This window comes from Pelobates fuscus, chromosome 3 (assembly GCF_036172605.1).
Source record: "Pelobates fuscus isolate aPelFus1 chromosome 3, aPelFus1.pri, whole genome shotgun sequence".
Lineage (NCBI taxonomy): Eukaryota > Metazoa > Chordata > Amphibia > Anura > Pelobatidae > Pelobates > Pelobates fuscus.
The window spans coordinates 325383581-325406590 of NC_086319.1; the positions used below are offsets into that span (position 1 = coordinate 325383581).

The following is a 23010-nucleotide window of genomic DNA, read 5'->3' on the forward strand; positions in this document are numbered from 1 at the left end:
ACACGAACATGGAGATAAATGCGGGAGATTGCTGGCGAGCCTACTGAAACAACGTAAAACCCAACTATACATCCCCAAAATAAAAGACGCACAGCAACGGCTTAAACACCTCCCAGATCAGATTGCGACGGAATTCCACACCTACTACCAGGGTCTATACCACCTCCGGCGAGACGAACCGGGAGACCTGCAACCTCACAAACTCCGGGCCATACGTAGATACCTGGACTCGGCTCATATGCAAGAAATACAGGAGGCCGACCGAGAAGCACTCGAAGCCCCCATCACGCCGGAAGAACTGGCACTCGCAATTAAGAAGGCAAAAACAGGCAGGGCACCGGGACCCGACGGACTCCCCCTTCAATACTACAAAGTATTTGCCCAAGACATCGCCCCGAAACTGCTGGAAGCCCTGAACTCCATTCAGGAAGGAGCCACGCCGACAGCCCAGTTCACCTCGGCGAACATCACCTTACTCCCAAAGGAGGGCAAAGACCCGACACTGTGCCCAAGCTATCGCCCGATATCGGTGCTAAACACAGACATCAAACTCCTTGCCAGCGTCCTGGCGTTGAGACTGGCGCCCATACTACCAGCCGTGATCCACCCGGACCAAACGGGATTCATCCCGGGCAGGGAGGTGAGGGACAATACAATACGGGCACTAAACATCACAGCACACGTCAGAACCCAACGGCACGGAACCCTCCTCCTGTCTACAGACGCTGAGAAGGCGTTCGACAGGGTGGACTGGGATATGCTAATGGAAACCCTCCATGCCATAGGCATAGGGCCGAAATACGGTGGTTGGGTGAGGGCACTGTACACCTGCCCAACGGCCCGACTCAGGATCAACGGCGCACTGACGGACCCGTTTCGGATCCACAATGGGACCAGACAAGGCTGTCCACTCTCACCGCTACTATTCGCGCTGACGCTGGAGCCATTCCTAAATAGGATCAGACGCAACGCAGACATCCAGGGGCTCAAGATAGGGAACACACACCACAAAACACTAGCGTACGCTGATGACATGCTATTTGTGGTCACGAACCCACAGACCTCTCTACCAGCGATACAGAAAGAATTTGAGGACTACGGAAGGGTGTCAAACTTAAAAATTAATTACTCTAAGTCGGAGATACTGAACTTAACCATCAAACACGCGGAAAGACTGACCCTTCAGAGACAACACCCGTACCGCTGGTGTGACCACCGTATGCGATATCTAGGGGTCTGGCTCACCCCAAACCCGGCGGACCTATACACGCAAAACTACCTTCCCATATTGAAAAAAGCGACGGAGGAACTGCATAAATGGAACGCCCTATACATCTCGTGGCTGGGAAGGATAAATGCGGTCAAGATGACACTACTGCCCAAGCTGCTGTTTGTGTTCCAAGCAGTACCGATACATGCCCCGCAAACATTCTTCAAGGCACTGAGGGCAGAGATCCGCTCGTTCGTCTGGAAAGGCAAGTCCCCACGCATAGCACACACCCAGCTAACCCTACCTAAGCTTCGAGGGGGCCTGGCGCTCCCCGACTTTGAGAAATACTACCACGCAACACACCTGACAAGAGTCGCCAGCTGGACAATAGCCAGCGGCACAAAGCCATGGACCCAACTGGAATCGGACACCATTAACTGCGACCTCCGAACACTACCCTGGATACCCGCGGCGGCATACAGACGCAAACGCATCGCCAACCCCTTCGTGGCAGCGACCATGAGGATCTGGCACAGACAGGGCCATAAACCACACCTGACGACCGACCCGGGCCCGCTGCTGCCACTAAGGGGCAACCCGGACTACCCAGCGGGAAACCTAGGCCCCACACCGAGCCCAGCAGGACGCCTGACAATCCCTCGTATGGTGGACGTCCTCGAACACCCATTCAATATTCGGCAGTTAACAGACCTCTTCCCGGACAGACCACTGACGTTCTCACACACACTGGCCAGAGCACAACTCTCCCAATACGCCAGGTCGATCCCGCAAAGGCCATCCCTGACGAGAGACCTGACACAATTCGAACGCCTCTGCACGCAAGACGCGGAAACACCCAGAGCCATCTCTATATATACACTATACTGATCACCAGTAGATACATACTGGCACCGCCCTGCATAAGAAAATGGGAAGAAGACCTGGACGAGGACATGTCAGAAGCTGACTGGGACAAATGCCTCACCCTGATACAAAAAACGCCTAGCTCAGCACGCCTACAGGAAAACTCCTACAAGATCCTTACCAGGTGGTATCTGACACCAACGGCATTACACATAAGGAACCCAGACATACCAGACACCTGCTGGAGATGCGGGGAGGAGGCAGGCACATTCATACATGTCTGGTGGTCATGCACACGGATACAGCCATTCTGGGACACGGTCAGAGGCATCATACACGAAGTAACAGACGAGATGCTCCAGAGGTCCCCGGCGGCCTTTCTCCTCCATCACACTGACATGGCCACACAGCTATATGGCAGATCCATAATACCGCGGTTGCTGAACGCAGCCAAAGCGACCATCCCAATTTATTGGAAGCAGGCAAGCATACCACCGATATCAAGATGGGTGGAGGAGGTGGATAACACCAGGAAATACGAAGATATAAAGGCAAACACCCCGAAACTCAGAGACAGATACACCAAACGCTGGTTTCACTGGCTGAGAATAACCACATCAAACGACTTCCAACGACACCTGGCCCCGCAATAGCCGGACGGGTCGAGAGGCGGGAGAGAGCGACCGGGAGACCAGACGGGGAACGGAGGGACGGGGCGAAGGGGGGCAGCAGCAGGGGATGGAGACACGCATAACCCCCCCCCTACCTGAACCACACTACCTACCCCCCCATACGGACACCAGACCGGACCCGCTAACGCACCACACAAGACGGACACAGAAGCAAACCTAGACTGACAGATCTAAAACTGGACACCCCCGCTCAACACGACGGACGGGAGACACCGTACGAACGACACAACACTACATAATGCCAAAAATACCCACACCCGATATGAGTACACGACCAACCGTGACAAGGAGGGGGACACTAATGTGAGCCACCCAGGGAAGGGGGAAAAAAAAAAAAAGCGCACAGGGTACAGAAACCCAACACTTCACAACGAAACACACACACACACACACACAACTAAGCCCCGACGAACCTCACAAAGAGAGATACCAGGACACGGGAACGGGCACCACTCACCGAACATCAATGGGCACAAGAACTCGGCTTAGCCGAAGTCGGGAACAGCACACGGAACCGAATCAGCCACACAGTCACACCACAATAGAATACCACCCAGGACTGAAGCAGCCACACTTGGCGGCGGAGATACCAATCCGCCTACAACACGCAACGACAGTCAGATACCCAAAAAAGCTATCACAAAGCGGAACCTAGAGCCCCGCAGCGCCCAGAACACACAAACTACCGAGACACCCATAGCCGTAGTTAGGGCAACATAGCAAGACACACGCACAAACTACACCCATTACCAGACCAAACGAGATTAGGGTACAGCCAACCACGACCACAACACGACAAGAGACACAAGGCAATGGATGCTTGGCAGCACGGGCACCATACCAAAACACGAACTGGTGCAACACAAGACACAGTAAAAAGTTAGAGATAAGCCCCTCAGGAGGCACTGGGTAGACACACTGTACCAAAAGACACCAGAGCAGACTAGACAATGGTACGTCACGAGCACTAACAGGGTCAAGTGAGAACAACTGACCAAGTATAAGCAAACGGTATTACACCAACATGAACCAGATGGCCTCTGCATAGGCGACGTAATACACACTGACATAAGCACCGTATAAATGCGCCCTAGTGTGGGCGACGTATGCATACTCATACAAGCAGGAGCCACACGCACATATGCTACGGCAACAATAAATATACAAAAAACTATAACACAGCTGTAATACTAATCTGAGTACATAGGCCAGTTGACAATATGAACCAATCCTTTATGTCATGTTATACAGGCCAAAACTAATTCGCTTCTGCGTAAGCGACAAACTGTTTATACCTTTACTTACCAATGTTTCGGCCCCTGCGTGGGCAAATATTTGCCTTAATATGACTCGGTTCGCTAAATGCGTTTATATTATGACAACAATAAAGATATTCAAAACAAATTTGTTGTAAAAGCGGATCTGTCATCAGCTGGGGACTTTGCATAATTTGCAAAGAGCCTGACAGTGTCATCGCCACTGGTGGTTTGGTGATGGAGTGTGAGATTTACTTATCCAAACCTGTCCCTCACGAGCACCACCATCCTCTTCTTGACAGTCCTATTCTGCTCATACGCTTCAGCTGTGAGAATACAGCATTGAGGACTATGGGGGATCCTGTGAGACCGCAGGATCTTCCATAGATAGAGCATATTTCCCTGCAGCAGTGACAGCTGGGAGAAATAACACTGCTTGGCGGTGGTCGCTCCGGTCAGTGTCAAGCAGTGTCAGATATAGGAGAAATACTGATATAAAGTAGTACCTACTTTGTTTCAGTAAAAGACAAATTTCAGTGTCAGCAAAATTTCAACACAGCCAGTTGAGTATTTCATAAATATTCTATCTTTATGAAATACTAATTTTGCAGGGGGGGGGGGGGGGGGGGAGAGGTGACAGTGCCGCTTTGGTGCCCAAAGTGTATCCTAGAACGGATGCTAATGCCCTCCCTTCACAGTGTGGGAACTCAGAATGTTAATGTGTGGGAACTCTGTTCCCACTGAGAATATAATAAGGGATTGAGGTTCCCATGGGTTCCCATTGCATTACAACCCACTTCTTCTAAGGTATTACAAGTTCTTAGATTGTATAACTAAATCAGCTCCAGCAGTGACATTTTCATAAATGTGATTTTTTGTTGTTGCTATTTTTCTTAATTCTGGTCAGCAACACATGATATTTATATTGTGTGACTATATCAAACTTGTAGTCAACATAGATTAAACAAAATTCACAATGTTACAGGCAGGGTCAATATCTTCATATGGTAGTTTAACACACTGTGTGCCAAAGAGGTGTGCGATGCAGTCAGGATGTTAGACATACTGGTCTCCTATAGATAAATGAGCAGATGTGTGCTGCCATTGATGACATAATGTCATCATGTATTGGAAAGGAAATCCTGCTAACATTAAGATCTCACACCGCCTGTGGTGTCCCTGCCTATTTCCTTTATAATCACCAGGAGGGTATACTTTTTATGTGATCTTATGAATGAGACCTATAAATGTCAATGTGATTGATCATCTCATTTTTACATACAGAATAACATTGCTTGTTAAAAGCACTTGTGAAAACTGTATCAGGGTTTTTCTTGAGCATTCTAGATTTTGAGTTTCCCCATCACCATGGTAACAGGGTTAAGGAGAACAGAGCTTCCTACTTTATATTATTTTATAGCTTGACCGTACAGCCAAACAAAGCAACTGCCAATATGCTTCCTAGATCCAAGCAGTTTTCAGTTATGGACGGTCTGGAAATACTGCATCCCGTTTACAAAAAAAGGTGTAGCACAGTGGGACAAGAATGAGCAGTTTAGGAAATGTAAAGGTTTGACTGTGTTAAGTGGTTGGGCAAGAGCATGTACTGTTATTTTGTTAAGGGAACCAAAATGCATTGGTTAGTCATGAGTTTAGGTGAAGTAAGAATCCTCACATAACTAATTTGTCGGATTCTCATCTGCCATTATATAGACGATGTGTCCACTGAGAACATTATTATTCATCATTTAGTTTAATCTTTGATTTATTTAAAGGAACACTATAGTCACCTAAATTACTTTAGCTAAATAAAGCAGTTTTAGTGTATAGATCATTCCCCTGCAATTGCACTGCTCAATTCACTGCCATTTAGGAGTTAAATCACTTTGTTTCTGTTTATGCAGCCATAGCCACACCTCCCCTGGCTATGATTGACAGAGCCTGCATGGAAAAAAACTGGTTTCACTTTCAAACAGATGCAATTTACCTTAAATAATTGTATCTCAATCTCTAAATTAAACTTTAATCACATACAGGAGGCTCTTGCAGGGTCTAGCAAGCTATTAACATAGTGTCACGTCTAAACATTTGTTATGAAGGAACACAACTGCAGATTTCGTATAGTTTGAATATTTATTATAAAAAGTAAAAGGTATTGACTTTAATTCCAATTTACAGGTACTGTTGTTTTAAGTAATAAACGATAACTGAAGTCCACAATTATAAGCACTGTAGCTTTAAGTAGTAAATGATAACTGAAGTCCACAATTACAGGCACTGTAGCTTTAAGTAGTAAATGATAACTGAAGTCCACAATTACAGGCACTGTAGCTTTAAGTAGTAAATGATAACTGAAGTCCACAATTACAGGCACTGTAGCTTTAAGTAGTAAATGATAACTGAAGTCCACAATTACAGGCACTGTAGCTTTAAGGAGTAAACGATAGTAAATTGCAGACACTGAATCAATAAAGAGTCTCTTAGTAGAATCAACGGTTTAGGTGATAAGCAGTCACAATAGCTGTTCCATAGACTTTAACCGAAGCAAGACAGATGCAGCTAACTGAGATAAAGTATGAGTTGAAGTTAGCTGTAACGGTTTTGTATTATCAAAGGATTTTGGAGACAGGAAATAACAGCTTGAGATGCAATGCTTATCACAGAGGTTTTACTTAGCTTCCGGCACATAGAACACTGGTTCCCGAGATCTCCTCAGAGGCGTTTATCCTGGATGGAGAGTGTTAAGCTTTTAGTTGTGGATGAGGAGAGGTGAAGGGAACTTGCAGAGTCTTTCAGTCCGGTCTGGTAACAGAGGTTTTCACAACGAAGTTGTAGCCGGTTCGTGAGTACGGAACGTAGTTCAATAATCCAGCCTAGATCAGCTGGTGCAGTCAGATTAAATAGGCAGACCGTGTCATAAAGGGGTGTGGCTAGGCTCCGTGGAACCAGGAAGTAAGAGGATACCATAGTTAAGGCATGACACATAGCAGGGGATAAGAAAATCTTAATTAAACAGAACTTGCAATAAAGAAAGCCTAAATAGGGCTCTCTTTACAGGAAGTGTTTATGGAAGGCTGTGCAATGCAGGGAGGTGTGACTAGGGTTCATAAACAAAGGGATTTAACTCCTAAATGGCAGAGGATTGAGCAGTGAGGCTGCAGGGGCATGTTCTATACACCAAAACTGCTTCATTAAGCTAAAGTTGTTCAGGTGACTATAGTGTCCCTTTAATAATGTGGGCTGATCAGGTAACATTTTAATTTCTTTTTACCTAAAGGACTACTGTCATCAGATTTTCATTTTCACTTCCAATTTTTAAAAGTTTATTTATTAAAAACGTAATGTTTTTCAGGTGGGGAAGGGACTGGGGCGACCCCCACCCACTACCCCCTCATATCCCCCCATACCCTCTTCTCTTCTCCTTCCTGCACTCACTACAATCTTATTAACCCCTCCCTTTCCTTTTAATTTTTTCTCTCCTATTTATCTCCTCCCTCCTTCATACCCATCCTCTCCCCCACACGGCGAATGCCATAGCATAACCCAACACTACACAACACACACAGGGAGTCTGCCCAACAAAGGCAACAACCGCATATATATACACATCTCTTCCTGACACACTATACATATAAAACTATAGTTAGAAATCACAACAAGAACACCAACTCTTACGGCATGAGACAATAAGAGGACAACTACAGCCATGGAAACGGAACGTTGAACCGTACAATGCTGACAACTATCTGAGTTGTGATGTCATAGACCCTAATTACTCCTCCATCTACCTGCAAATTCTATTTTATTTACTCCTTAATGTCAAGGGACTCACTGAAGCCATGTTGGCTTGTAGGGGCATGCAGTGTATCTATATGTACACAACCTCAATTATACCCTCGAGGAGCACTACTGTTTGTACTGTCTGCACCTATATTATGAGCTGTAGTCGCAAATGATAGGCTGTGCATGTTGGATATCACTGTGACTGTATTCTACCTGATATGTACCCATTCCCCTTTTTGTTCTTCTGTAATCTCTGATTCCAGTAAAACAACTACCAAAAACTATAAATAAAGAATATATTTTTTTTTAATGATGTATTTTTACTTATTTATTTTTTATCTGGGTAAGCAGTGGTGTTGAGTAAAGCTTAGCTCTTTTGCAGAGCTGTATAAACTGCAAGTCGATTTACAATTGACATTATTCACTAGAGTTCTGGGCTGGCTGATGACATCCCATGATGCTGCCTGAGGTGGAGTTACACCTTAAGCAGCTAAGGGGTTAAACTTGGCATGTGATTTACAGCAAAATGCTGCCCATACAGATTCCAGACTCCATGACCACTTCAAATCACTTTAGTGCTCATGGTGCTTGGAGTAAACGTTAAATAAGCGAGCAGAGGAAACTACCACACTTGTGAAGAAGTATATATAAGATTTGTCTCAGTTTGATAGCTTGGCAACAATGCTAATGTGTAACATTTATTCAATTTTAGAACAGCCAAAAAACAAAACACAACAGAGAGTGTAAAAAGATGTGTAAGGATTTACTATTAACCATATGTATGTGCAATGGGTGTGCAGGGCCAAAGTGTCATGTCACCTGTTCCACATTTGTCTGAATTTGGGAACAAAAAAAACATTAAACAAAAACTATAACTTTCTCTCTACACATGGTCATTAGTATCTAATTTATTTTCCATTTTTAGTATTTTTTAAAGATTAAACAGTAATTTTCTCTGGATATACATCCGAATGCAACATGTTCTATAAGCATATGCTCTAAAACAGAAATCAATGAGCACTGTCAGAATACATTAAAACAATCTGTAATCAATTCCTGTTTGTAGAATTCCAGAAGCATTTTCTTGAAAATGATAGTTGGCAGTCTCCTTTGCAAATAAATCACATGTGTACCCCTTCTGTACAGCACTGCAGAATATGCTGACACTCTAGAAATTGTAATTATACCATTACGGGTACATGTTTTTGCAAACTGTGCGGAACAAAGGCACTTTCTTATAGTGATCTAACCTAAATTCTTTGGTTAAAGAATATAAAATATTTTATGCAGATACATTATATGTACTTTGTACTTATAGAAATTAACTATATGGTGAATTTAACCAACACAGTTCTAGGCCCAGACAAACTGCTGTCTTGGTTTCACAGGTATCTCACAGGTATCTCTTGTTATTGACTAACCTGGCCTTGGATCTTTGATTTGGGGGAGCTCTAGAACATAGACATGGAGTCAGTAAAATGTATGTGGAAGAACACAAGATGGACCGACAACACTATGGAACTGGAAGTTCCAGTATGATTACTCAGATTGCTTGTTAATTACTTGAATAGCAGAACGATAACAGAGAAATATGAAAATAAGATTGACAAATAAGGACAGTGATACAAATATGACCAAAACTGGGCTATTCTTCATCTTCATCTGGTCTATTCTTCATCTGCTGGTAGAAGTTCAGGCAAAAGTGAAATGGAGGTTACACCCACCAGTATTGAAGAGGTAGCATTCATTTTAGGTTGATTCTGCTTGTGACAGCTACGAGCATCTTCCAAGATCACATTGCTTTGGACGGTAATGTATTTAAAGAGCTTAACCACTTGGTCTATGTTTAAGAGGCATGAGGTCCCTCAGTCTCATGGCCTTTATATAATGACACTCTCTCAACTAAGGGACTCTGAAATGCCTATCTTCCTGACACAAAGGGCCTATCATCTCCCACTTCAAATCACTGGCCCCTTGCTGCTGCATAAATGTATTCTCAAAAGTAAATATTAAAATGTAATGTTTGCATTACACCAGAAAGACCAAGAATAAATACATCTTAACAAACAAACAAAACAAACACATGTTGGTAAAAACAAAATCAGACAGAAAATAATCCGAATAGTAACGTTATAGTGGTTCATTTACATTTGACATTGGGGGCTTGACGTCTCCTACCTTTTGATTGGCTGGCTACAAAGCAGGTTAATCACAATATAGCTGTAAAACTCACCTTTGATATTTTTGACAAATGCAGCAAGCTTTTTTATTATTATTTCCTCAGAGAAAAGATGACATACACTTCATACTCAACACAGAAAATTATTACTCTGTTTAATTATTAAAATGTTTTTCTATTTGAAATGTTATAGAATGAATCATTCTCTTTATATATATATATATATATATATATATATATATATATATATATATATATTAGTGGTATATTTTAATATATATTTAAAGGGTATCTGCCATGCCCCAAACCATGCATGCTCTTTTGAAAGAGTGTAAAAATGCATCTATACATGTATACATGTATATGCGCTAGTAGTTTTGTTAGCAAATGTATCGATTGTGAAAAATAATTATTAAAATAGGTCTTTCTGCCACTTCTCAGTCAGATGGCAGCATAAATTTGGTTTGGACGGTCAAAAGCTGCGCTATAGTGCTAATGTTAACGATAAACTTATGAACTTTGCATCCTGCATGACTCTGGTATACCAGGTATATACATATATACACCTAGACATTTTAAGTCCTACGCTACTAGCCAGGCCTTGTGATGTCCCGAACGGTGCGCTGGCGAATAGTTCCTGGCGAACATAGCATGTTCGCGTTCGCCACGGATAGCGAACATATGCGATGTTCGGTCCGCCCCCTATTTGTCATCATTGAGTAAACTTTGACCCTGTACCTCACAGTCAGCAGACACATTCCAGCCAATCAGCAGCAGACCCTCCCTCCCAGACCCTCCCACCTCCTAGACAGCATACAATTTAGATTAATTCTGAAGCTGCATTCATTTTTTTTTATGTATTATTGTTTTTTGTGTGTTTATTATACATTATCCTCCATAGCCAGTAGCCTGTGTTTATTATACATTATCCCCCATAGCCAGTAACCTGTGTTTATTATACATTATCCCCCCATAGCCAGTAACCTGTGTTTATTATACATTATCCCCCCATAGCCAGTAACCTGTGCTTATTATACATTATCCTCCCCATAGCCAGTAACCTGTGTTTATTATACATTATTCCCCCCATAGCCAGTAACCTGTGTTTATTATACATTATCCCCCCCATAGCCAGTAACCTGTGTTTGTTATACATTATCCTCCCATAGCCAGTAACCTGTGTTTATTATACATTATCCTCCCCCATAGCTAGTAACCTGTGCTTATTATACATTACCTCCCCCATAGCCAGTAACCTGTGTTTATTATACATTATCCCCCCACAACCAGTAACCTGTGTTTATTATACATTATCTCCCCCATAGCCAGTAACCTGTGTTTATTATACATTATCCCCACACAACCAGTAACCTGTGTTTATTATACATTATCCCTCCCATAGGCAGTAACCTGTGTTTATTATACATTATCCTCCCATAGCCAATAACCTGTGTTTATTATACATTATCCCCCCACAACCAGTAACCTGTGTTTATTATACATTATCCCCCCATAGCCAGTAACCTGTGCTTATTATACATTATCCTCCCCATAGCCAGTAACCTGTGTTTATAATACATTATCCCCCCATAGCCAGTAACCTGTGCTTATTATACATTATCCTCCCCATAGCCAGTAACCTGTGTTTATTATACATTATCCCCCCTATAGCCAGTAACCTGTGTTTATTATACATTATCCCCCATAGTCATTTATCGTTGGATCTAGGCAGCATGATGTCTTAGGCCGGCCCAGAGAGTGAGTGAATAATATAATATATATGTTCAGAAACATATTAGTAATATATGTAAATCAGGTTCATGCAAGAGGGTGAAAAGGTATTAAAGAAAAACACACTTATTGCATCAAATTTACAAAGCCAAACTTTTAAAAGCTTTCCTCATTTCTTTCTCGGGATGAGGAATATATCGGTTGTAGACTGAGGATTTCCATCTGCCCAATCTTTTAATAATATGCACTGGAGTGTCAGTGTTGAAGGAGACCGAAGCTGCCCCTATTCTAAATGAAAGACCCGAGACATGGATACAACCCAATCTTAGGAGTAGTGTTCTGATGTAGAAGATGAATTTAGCCGTAGTCAGAGGGATTCAGTGAGAGTAGTGGTGAAATGTGTGTGGCATGACTGAGTGTGGGTAAGTAAGAGTCAAGTATTTTAATTGGGCACTAGTTCTAGGTGGGATAAAGTGGTATAGCGGATGGATGAGTAGTTTGGTTTGTTTTAGAGGTTTGTAGAGAAAGTATATAGTGATCATGATATTTAGCGATATCCAATATTTTTAAGGTGGTCCCAGTGCCACCACTCATATCTGGTGTCACAATAGCTTGCATTTAAAAAAAACTCAACTTTTTTGACTGTAATATAATAGCAGTCAGTTTCCTACACACGTGTGCGTTTCAGGGCCTGCCAGGGCACAGTGTGACACCAGTGCAACTCATATCTGGTGTAAAAGTAGTGTACATTAAAAAAAAAAAACTAGAAATTTGACTGTGAAATAATAGCAGTCAGTTTCCTTCACACGTATGCGTTTCAGGGCCTGCCAGGGCACAGTGTCACACCAGTGCAACTCATATCTGGTGTAACAGTAGTGTACATTTAAAAAAATAAATACAGGGGGCTTGCTGTCACCTTTCGGGGACCCTTGGTGCTGTACGTGGGTGGGTGGAGGAAGAGACCTTCAATGACATCAGTGAGGACAAGGAACGGGGCATGGCTAGCTTGGTATCCAACCTTGTGAAAATGGGGAGTTTGCGGTTGTGTAAATGGACTGTTTGCGGTGCATTAAACGGGGAGTTTGGTCTGTCACTGTGAAGCGGGCGTAACCCTTACACTACCTGATCGAAACAATTTAGGAATGTTAGGTGATTTATGCCCTTTATGGATTAAAACCAGACTCTGCATCAACTATGTAATTTTCCATGGGAGTTTTGCCATGGATCCCCCTCCGGCATGCCACAGTCCAGGTGTTAATCCCCTTGAAACAACTTTTCCATCACTATTGTGGCCAGAAAGAGTCCCTGTGGGTTTTAAAATTCGCCTGCCTATTGAAGTCTATGGCGGTTCGCCGGGTTTGCCCGTTCGCGAACATTTGCGGAAGTTTGCGTTCGCCGTTCGCGAACATGAAATTTTCAGTTCGCGAACGGCGAACGCAAACTTCCGCAAATGTTCGCGAACGGGCAAGGCCAGGCCTTAAAAGTACTTTCCACTACAAGACTGGAGGATCAATGGCACACTCATAGGGTGAATTTCCAACTTGCCAGGAATACATTTACACTCACCAATGGCTAGTGGAAAGTTTGAGCCCTGATGTATGCGTGTATGTAAGTATGTGTATGTCTTCGTTTGAGAAAGTCCCAAGAGGCGGAACGAAAAGCGTCACGTGACCTGGTATCAGGATACAAGGAAGTGAACTGAATACACACACCAGCCAGCAGGACCGGCCCCAGAAGGAGAGAGATTACACTGAACTGTTATCAAACTCCCCATGGTGTGGTGAGTTGCAGCTGGACTGTGCTTTTTATTATTTGACTATCATTTATTTTTATTTTTAATAAATGTTTTTTGCCTGACACTGGAGTCACAGGAGCATTTATCAGATCCCACGTACCCAAGGGGCTGATCCTCCCTGGGCGAGATAGCTTAGAGTCGGGCTCATACCACTCTACATTTATATCAACTGTACAGTGTAACAGGCTATAAGTATATACACCTGGGCTTGTAGACACCCTATAAGGGATCACACTTGCTTGCACTGTATCATCTGTTTGTAAATACTTCTCAACACTTGAGGGGTTCTGTACATATGTATGCGCACCAGCACTTTTCTGTTTTGTGTATGTATGTATGTATATATATTTTACACATATGCTGCATGATGTCATCTATCTCCTAATTAAAGAAACACTAGAGAGTTAGGAATACATATGTGTACTCATAACGCTATAGTTCCCTGTTACTTATCTTTTCTCTCTCGCAGCCCTGGTGTACACGGGAAGCTCTGCCTCCTTGGCTGAGATTATTGAGATCAATAATCTCACTTAATCCAATGCTTTTCCATAGAAAATCATGGGGAGGCTAGCACACACACCTGGCAAAACTCAGCGCTGTATCAATCAGACAGTCTTACTGAGACCATCTGATTTAAATAGAATGGTTCTAATTCTAGAAGCACCTCTAGTGGCTGTCCGAGTGACAGATAGGAGAGGCATTTAAACCCTGCCATGAAAGCATTGCCATTCTGTGGAACAGCAATGTTTTCAGTTGCAGCTTTAACACGGCAGGACATGGCACCCAAAACATTTCATTGAGAGGATGAGGTCTGGGTACCCATAGTGTCCCTTTAAGCCAGGTAATTAGGACTATATCACTCTGCAAACATAAGAATACTATCAATTCTGAGTTGTTCTGCACCTAATCATAAAATAAGCACCACTTGGTCTATTTTTAATGTAAAGTTGCAATGCCTGTTTTAGAAAACACAGACTTTGCACTTGTTTTTGTTGCCTCCTTGGCTCGATAGCAAGCCACATTATCTCCTGCAGTCATTGTTGAGCACAAGTTGTCTTAGAGTAATGTATTTGGACAGCTGATATTAGAAGTTCCACAGTGCCCAACATATAACTACTGAAAGCAGCTGTCTAAATACTTTATCGTGAACCGGCTGCTGTCTTACACAGATTGGTTGAGGTCGTAGAATAACATGGCATATAAAAGCTATATAGTTTACAATACAGGAGTTATAATACCCTCGCTAAGTTATACCTGACTCTATTTAGGGATATATACCCGTATTTGATTTAAAAGAAAGAGAGAGACAATTTGCAGAGGTTATTTTTATTTTTTTATTTTTTTTGCTTTAATCAGTCTTGTAGAAACATTCTACTTAAATGGATTTTAATCCTAGACATGGTATATACATCAGTGCTTTTTTGGGGTAAGTATTTTTTAAGTCAACTATTGTTTATGTTTTGCAAAACACAAAACATTGCAGACGTCAGATAAGTAAATGGTAGCAGATATTTTTTAAACCACCCAGTGTCCTATGATAAACCAAGATAAAATAAATAAAACGCGGGGGCGGGGCCGGGCCGCCGAGCTGAGCGGTCGCAAGACAGATCAGCTCCCGCACAATATGACCCGTTAAGCATATGAATCGGGTTTCTCGAGGGAACAAACGATCACCATCCACGACCCTCGATGCACACAGGCTACCGGAGCTGAGGAGAGGCTTGCTCCTTGAGTTCTAGTCCCTCAGTGGAGAGGTCTCTGCGGTACCAGGCGGAGGGCCTACCTGGCGGTGAGTGGAGTGGACGGCCGCCTCTCCACTATCCTGCCCAACGGAGCCTGACAAGAGCATGGAACACGGCGGACCCTGCCCCGGTCCCCCCCCTCTGGGCCGGGGGGGTGAACCCGGTCCATGCCCCAGAGCCACACCCGGAGACTCCGCCGGACCATCGGGCCCAAACCCAAGATGGCGGAGGCCATGTGTGCGGGAACCGCAACGCAGAGCCCATAGCAGTCTACGGACACCATCTGGCCCGACGGCAACAAGCACCAAGCGACCTATACCTTACATCAACACCCAAGTAAGGAGACACTCCAGAGGCATGGCGCTGGTAACCCGGCACGAAGCACCACCCACGTGGGCGGCGCGGCGGAAGAGACCGCTCACCCTTCTGAGCTGGGAGCTCACCGGGAGGTACCCCTCCACAGCGCGCCATACCCCCAGGGGGAAAACCGGCACCCGACGGAACCCTGGGCCCACGATCCTGTTGATGGGACCAATGGCGAACGTGCACGAGCCCCCACCAAGGCCTCAGGCCGAAGAACGGCGGCCCCGGACGCAGAGTCGCCACGACACCGGGATAATCAGCTGCATAGTGCTGGTCTACAACCTGGCAAAGAACCAAGCGGCACTCACCCCGAGGTACAGCGCAACACCCTGCAGAGTACGATGAATACAGACTTGGACAGCAACGGACTCGCTAGCTATTGCCATATAACTTAGCGTGGCTAGGACTTGGGCCTCAAAATCGTAACTGCTATCAGCCGGAACATCCCTAGTTGCCTGTATTATTTTAATCAATGTACTGGCCTCAAAACCTATGGGCTCAGCGGGCAGGGATTGTATTGGCTGGGGCAAAACATGCTTTAAACGTTTATTGCTGGCTGTCTCCGCACCCTTAACTAACACCCTACTGCACTCTCCTCTCACTAATCTACCAGTTATAGTTCTGTAAACAGCTTCAGCTCTTTCCTCCAATCTCTCCCCCATGCCATTAACCTGATAGTATTGAGCCTTGTTCGGATGTCTATATTACTGATGCTGATGCTCCATGGGTGTAACAAACAAAGCCTGTTTTTACTACGACTAACAAGGTTGATGTTTACAGACTAACAACTTGCCCATAGTATACGACTGTGATTGTCTCACATAACCTAGAATGCCAACAAGCCGCTAGAACTAAAGAGACCGTCACGTGAGTCCCAAAACAAATTCTCACAACCGGCTATCAGGTTTACTCGTTTAAAAGTTACTACTAGTCAGAGATAGCCGGAATGGCTCAAGTATAAATGCCTAACATAGAACCTGCCTGACACGTAATCCTGTTTTACTTTACCGACTATAACGTTAAACTTGATATTAATAATTTGAAACACTTAATTACTATAATATAAAATGAGGCTGTCACTTACAGGAGATGTTACACAATGTTCTCGTACACCCAAACTGTATGTATAACGTAACTCCCCTTCTCTTCATTATGTACCCCTATTAATGCTTGCCTCAATAAAAGAAAGATTGACAAAAAAAACAAAACAAAAAAAAAACGCAAATAAAATAACAGACTGCGTGCTGTGCTAGCCATAGTTATCTTCAGTTTCTCTAACATTAAGGAGATAACAGAGCAAATAACCAGTAGTAAAAGTATAAAAAAAAGCAGCATTTTGCATAAAGGCTGCCAAGTGTCTGATTTTTAAAAGTGTTACGGATTTGTTCACTGGATTAATTCTTTTCTTTCAGGGAACGTCTTGGCACTTAATTCATATTAATTCCATTCTCGCCATCCCCAAGGACTAATAAGGAGAGCGTGACCTTGTATTCTATTACTTCATTACAGCAATGTTTAAAGACAGAGAAATAACTTAAAAATAGACTAAACTGATTCCCTGTAAGAATAGGCAGTAGCCTGGTATACTCCAACAGTACATTTGTCAAAATGTAACCATTGCAGAACACAATATCTAATAATGGCACAGAACAGGAAAATCAGTATTGAAATGATGTTCCAGAAGTATTTTTTTTAATTAAAATATAAATAATTTATTAGTGGAATATCTTTTTGCAATCTTTAAAAAGTTACAAAAAAACAAAACAAAACAAAAAAAAACTTTTCCCCCCTCAAAACCAAATAATCTTTTCAGAGGCTTAGAACCAGGGTCTATTACAGTTACCAGAAATACACTTACTTATTTTGTGATTATATACAGAATAAACAAACTGTTTAAAATATCCTACATTTAATTGGTTATGGAATGGATGAGTTATCAGTTGGTCACTCTTTGTCAATAACCTAAGCGCTGTGTTTAACTCAATGCAGACAGCTTCTGGCCCTCGTGGAGGTGATCAGCATCCGGTGGACCACAGGCAAATTGTTAAACCATAAGCAAATGGTTTGACTTCCTTACATTGGGGTGCCAGGGCATCATAACTAGTAGAATGCACTGGCTATGGTGTTTGGGGTATTCTTTTAACAGTGCCCACAATTGAGTGACATAAGTGACACTGATTTTGCTAACTCCACATTATTATATATATTTATATATAATTGAATTGCCATAAGAAGCAGCATAAAGTGAGAATAGAAGAGTGCACTGAACTGAACAAGAAAACCCCATAAAAAAAAAAAAGACACAAAAATAGTTTGGAGAAAGAGGAGAAGAGAATGAATATCCATCACCTATCCAGCATATTTATTCTGTTCATAATCTGATACACACTGTATACGCACATCATACTTTATCATCTAATCATTGTAAAAGGCCAAAATGATCGTGCTGAATCTCTCATGCAGTGGTGACTTGCCAGTATTTTGGTTTGGACTGTCCTTATGGGCGGGATCAGTTTAATATGCAAATGGTATAGGTTCTGTCCATAATGGCACAACATTTTTGAGACCTGAGCGGCGGTTTCTCTGAGATCTGAGTTCTCATATTCTCTATCAATCATTGTATGCTGCAGAATTGCAGAATGTGGAGATTTTTTTCTTCTTCTCAAATCAGCCTGGCTCCCCCCTCTTTCCCCCTCCCCCCCCCCCCCCCCCCGTTTAAAAGTGGTTTGAGACCAACAGGAGGCAGACGGATGTCTGGGTGTTGAAGTAGTGTCCCATCAGAATTTTGATCCAATGCGATGGAGGCCTCCCAATGAAAAGTCAAACTTGGTGAAACTCCAGAAAAAATGCAAAGTTCTCAGACTTGCATATTTATTATTTCCCAATATTACCCATCCATTATTATTATTATGATATTTATAGAGCGCTGTCAAATTCTGCAGCACTTTTCAATGGGTGGACGAACAGACATGTAGTTGTAACCAGACAAGTTGGACACACGGGAACAGAGGGGTTGAGGGCCCTGCTCAATGAGCTTACATTCTAGAGGGAGTGGGGTAAAATGACACAAAAATGTAAGGATAGTATTAGACTAGTGACAGTTGCAGAAGAGGAATCAGTTGGGAGCTATTAACAGTTTCATTGATACGTTTTTATGAAGAAGTGAGTTTATAATGATTTTTTGAAGGAGTGGAGACTGGGTGAGCATCTAACGGAGGAGGGAAGCGAGTTCCACAGGAACAATGCAGCCCTCGAGAAATCTTGAAGGCGAGCATCAGAGGTGCGAGTATGGACAGAAGATAGACGTAAGTCTTCAGGAGATCGTAAGGGCCTAGACGGGACATAATTGTATATAAGGGAGGAAAAATAGGTGGGAGCAGCATTATGTAGAGATTTGAAAGCAAGAAACATAATTTTAAATTAAGCTCTATATCTTATAGGAAGCCAATGTAGGGAGTGACAAAAGGGTGAGGTGTGGGAGGTGCGGGCGGACAGGAAGATGAGCCTCGCCCCCACATTCATTATGGACTGTAATGGCGCAAGTTGGGAGCACGTAAGACCACTGAGAAGCGGATTACAGTGGTCAAGGCGAGAAAGGACAGTGGAATGGACCAGAACCTTAGTCGCATCTGGCGTTAAGTAGGGGCGGATGCGCGCAATGTTTTTGAGATGCAAATGACAGGATTTGGCGATAAACTGAACATGAGGCTTAAAGGAGAGGTCGGAGTCAAAGAGAACACCTAGGCAGTGAGCCTGCGTGGTGGAGCTGATGGTAGCACCGTTGACTTGGAGGGAGACAGATACAGGAGTAACAACACTTGAGGGAAGAAAGACCAGAATTTAAGTTTTGGTCAAGTTTAGTTTAAGGAAGTGGGCAGCCATCCAGTTAGAAATAGCAGAGAGGCAGTCAGAGACACTAGTCAAGAGGGACGGGGAGAAATCAGGAGAGGACAGATAGATTTGCGTGTCATCCGCATAGAAATGATATTGGAAGCCAAAGGAGCTAATGAGTTTACCAAGGGAAGCAGTATAGATGGAGAACAGTAGGGGACCAAGGACTGAACCTTGGGGGACACCAACAGAGAGGAGTTGGGGAGAAGAAGCAGAGCCAGAGAAAGAAACACTGAAAGAGCGCAGAGGCAGGAGAGAGCAATATCTTGTAGACCGATATTGCGGAGGATGAGAAGAATCTGTTGATGATCAACAGTGTCAAAAGCCGCAGACAGGTCAAGGAGAATTAGGATAGAGTAGTGACCACAAGATTTTGCAGCGAGAAGATCATTGGATACTTTGGTCAGGGCAGTTTCCACAGAGTGCTTAGCGCGGAAACCAGAGTGAAGCGGGTCTAGCAGAGAGTTGGACTCGAGGAAGTTTGTCAATCTCGCAAACACAATTCTTTCAAGGATCTTGGATGCAAAAGGCAGTAGTGAGATAGGACGGTAGTTGGAAATTAAAAGGAGTAGATGAAACATGTCGCTTCAGCTGTAAATTAGGCCCAGGGGAGTACGAAGCAAAGTCTCTTGTGTGACTTTCAGCCTATGCCTGCCATGTGCAAAATGCAGCCCTCTTACTATGGCGCAATTCAGTGGACCAGGAGGCAGGAGGCAGTGAAGTAGTACCTGGATGGTACGTTAGGCCCTTTGCCACTTGTGGTTTTCCAGCTGTAGACCTCCAAGGAGACCTCTGTCTTGGTCGGCACTGGTGTATAGATTTATGGGCTGCTTTCCCTGGTTGCCGACTCTTGAGGCAGGTCGTCTTGGGGTCTTCGGCCATGTGTGGGTCCTTGGAACTGCTGGGTCGCCGAGCAGATGAGCTGTGCGGAAAGGCTAGTGGGGTAGGCTGGAGGTACCGGCACAACAAGCCTTGCCAGAATTCTTTAAGGAGGCAATTCAGCTGTTGCTGCGCTCTGGACCCCTCAGTCTGATTAATCCAGGAACACGCGGTCTCCGCCATTATGGATGATTTGTACTGAGAGGACACTGGGAACGCAGAAGCACTGCATGCTCTCTGAGCAGGTAAGGAGCCCTCCTGGTGGGGACCTGGATCATCCATGGGGGGGTGGGGGGCAGCGGGGCTGGAACTCCATGTAAGTTCGGGCCAGTGCACGTCAGGCCAGGAGATCGGCCGATCCTCTCCAAGTCACAACGCTCACTAGGCCTCGATCCCAAGCAATGAAGTTTCCTTGTTGGGCAACCACAGGCGACCGCTGGAGGCAGCCTCAGGCCGGTCGTTCGATGCAGAATGCCACAGTGGGCTAAATTGCACCAAATATATGAGCCAAAAGCGCTGGCAGCTGGACTAATCGTTTGGGTCTAGAGGAGCTCTTAGAAAACACGTCCAGTCGCCATTGCAGTCAGGCCCTGCACCCCCTTTAGCATTTATTTGCATTTCATTTATAGTCTTTCCATTTCACCCTGTTACCCTGTGCATTATCTTATTACAGAGAGTGCTAGTATATAAAGTTTTAACACAACTTATAATGAATATACAGTAAATAAGCAGGCTAAATGTCTCCCATTTAAGATAACACATCTTTGGCCCTGCTTCCAACCCTCAAGGCAAAACCACATATACTTTACATTTTAAAGATCCAAGATACTTAATCAACTAGCCATTTAGCCAACTTCAGCGAGGGATACTTTTGCATGCAAGAATTTGTGGTTCATGGAGATACATTGCAGTTAAATGAATTGAACCTATTTCTGAAAAAAACAAACAAACAAACAAAACTACACCACATAATTATAATACAATTCCACCAGCATAAGAAGATTTAGTCAATGTTCACGATGGCTAGGGATAAAAGACAGACTGTGATTATAAATTTGACAATGATTATAATTTTGTGATTAATATGTACACATTTGCCAAGCACCACAGGTTTGGCAGGGATTTCAAAGTCATACGAGTGATGCTGGATCATACTTACTTTTTTCTGGGGTGACGTGGAATTTTGACTGTCCCCTCACCAGCCTGCATGTAGAACCATCTCCAGCACATACTCCACAATTGTCTTCCTTGGCGTTGCTCCCAAGCTGCCGATCACATCCCACTGCCTGCCAACATCAACAGCAAAGTCAGAAGGAGGGCAATACTATAGTACACATGCTTGAGTTTCTGGAATTTTATTTATTATGTTATCCTTTTGATTTTTATGAGTTGGCCTCATTCTGTCACAGGAGATCTTACTTCTCAGTTGAATTTAGGCTAGTTCTACAAGACTGTATGACTTTTATTACCGTTTACAAGGTAGTCTGGTTATCAGGTGTCGAAATCTAATGGTAATGTCGAACCACTATCTTGTGTTTTCTAAAGCTGCATTATAATTTTGATATACATATATACACAAAAACAAACAAACAAACCTTAAACTATAGAAAAAAAAAACGGTATAGTTTTGTGCATAACTAATTTATATGTAACATTTTATTGGACAGAGATTAATGCTAAAGTGTGCAGTCCAATACTGGAACATGTAAAATAAAAATTTAATTTAAAAAGCTTTTTTTTTTTTTTTAAATTCTTTATTTTTCTTGTGCATGTAAATACGGATAACATTTTTCTTGCGATGCCACAATAGCATTGGCAATTTGAGTAGGAACATTGGGTTTGACATGGCATGCGATTGACAGCACATTTTTAAATAATAATAATAACAGGCTAGGTCTACAAAGGTTATGTCAGAATATAAGTTTTAACTAGAGGTTCTGATATTGCCAACATTGTCATGCTTAATGGTTATTGTTTTCAGAGGCAGCAATATCTGTTAACCTTGCTTTAAATCTCTAATTTATGAGAGCTTAAACATCAGAGTGAACATGAAGATGCAGTAAACAAGTAAATACAGGTAATGCTTAACACTGCAGTGTTTGCTATGCTAGGTGGCTAGATTCAAATCATTGGTCGTAGCAGGTTCATAAAAGTAAAAAGGACACATCAAATGAAAAACCACAGGAAGACAATAAAAACTATAGCATTTGCAAATAGGAACCATATGAGGCATCAGTAGCTTGCTGCGGACAGTCTTTCGGTCATGGACCCAGGTATGCAGTGCTCTTTAGGTTCCTCAGCCGATGCCTCGTTGGGGCTGCGCTGGTCCCTGCCACGGTTGCCCATGTTGTCGCAGTTCAATGCGGGGGGTCAGTGGACGTGATGGATGTCGCTTGTGTGAGTCAGTAGTCTGGGGTAGAGTTGCTCGTACGGTAGAGGGAGCCTGGTGTGTGCCCCTACTGCGTCTTGGTTGTTTTCGCAGTTTCGCCGCCCTGTGTGGGTAAGCTGTTTGTTTGTCTCTCAGATGTTTTCTCGCTGGTTTGGGCCTCCCCTGGGGTGCCATTTTATGCTGCGGGTCAGGCGGCGGGCGGTTTGGCGGGTGTCTGGAGGTGGGCGTTAGCAAGG

At 43.5% G+C, this 23010-nt stretch overlaps 1 protein-coding gene across 3 annotated transcripts in view; it reads right to left on the reverse strand.

Annotated features, from left to right (window-relative positions):
* ADAMTSL3 (ADAMTS like 3) overlaps nt 1-23010 on the reverse strand; it is a 449463-nt gene that overhangs the window by 151315 nt on the left and 275138 nt on the right. For all 3 annotated transcript variants that reach the window (XM_063448975.1, XM_063448976.1, XM_063448977.1), the window contains exon 7: nt 21545-21671. In XM_063448975.1, coding sequence (XP_063305045.1) covers nt 21545-21671 — 127 coding nt within the window. The remainder of the gene's footprint in view (nt 1-21544; nt 21672-23010) is intronic.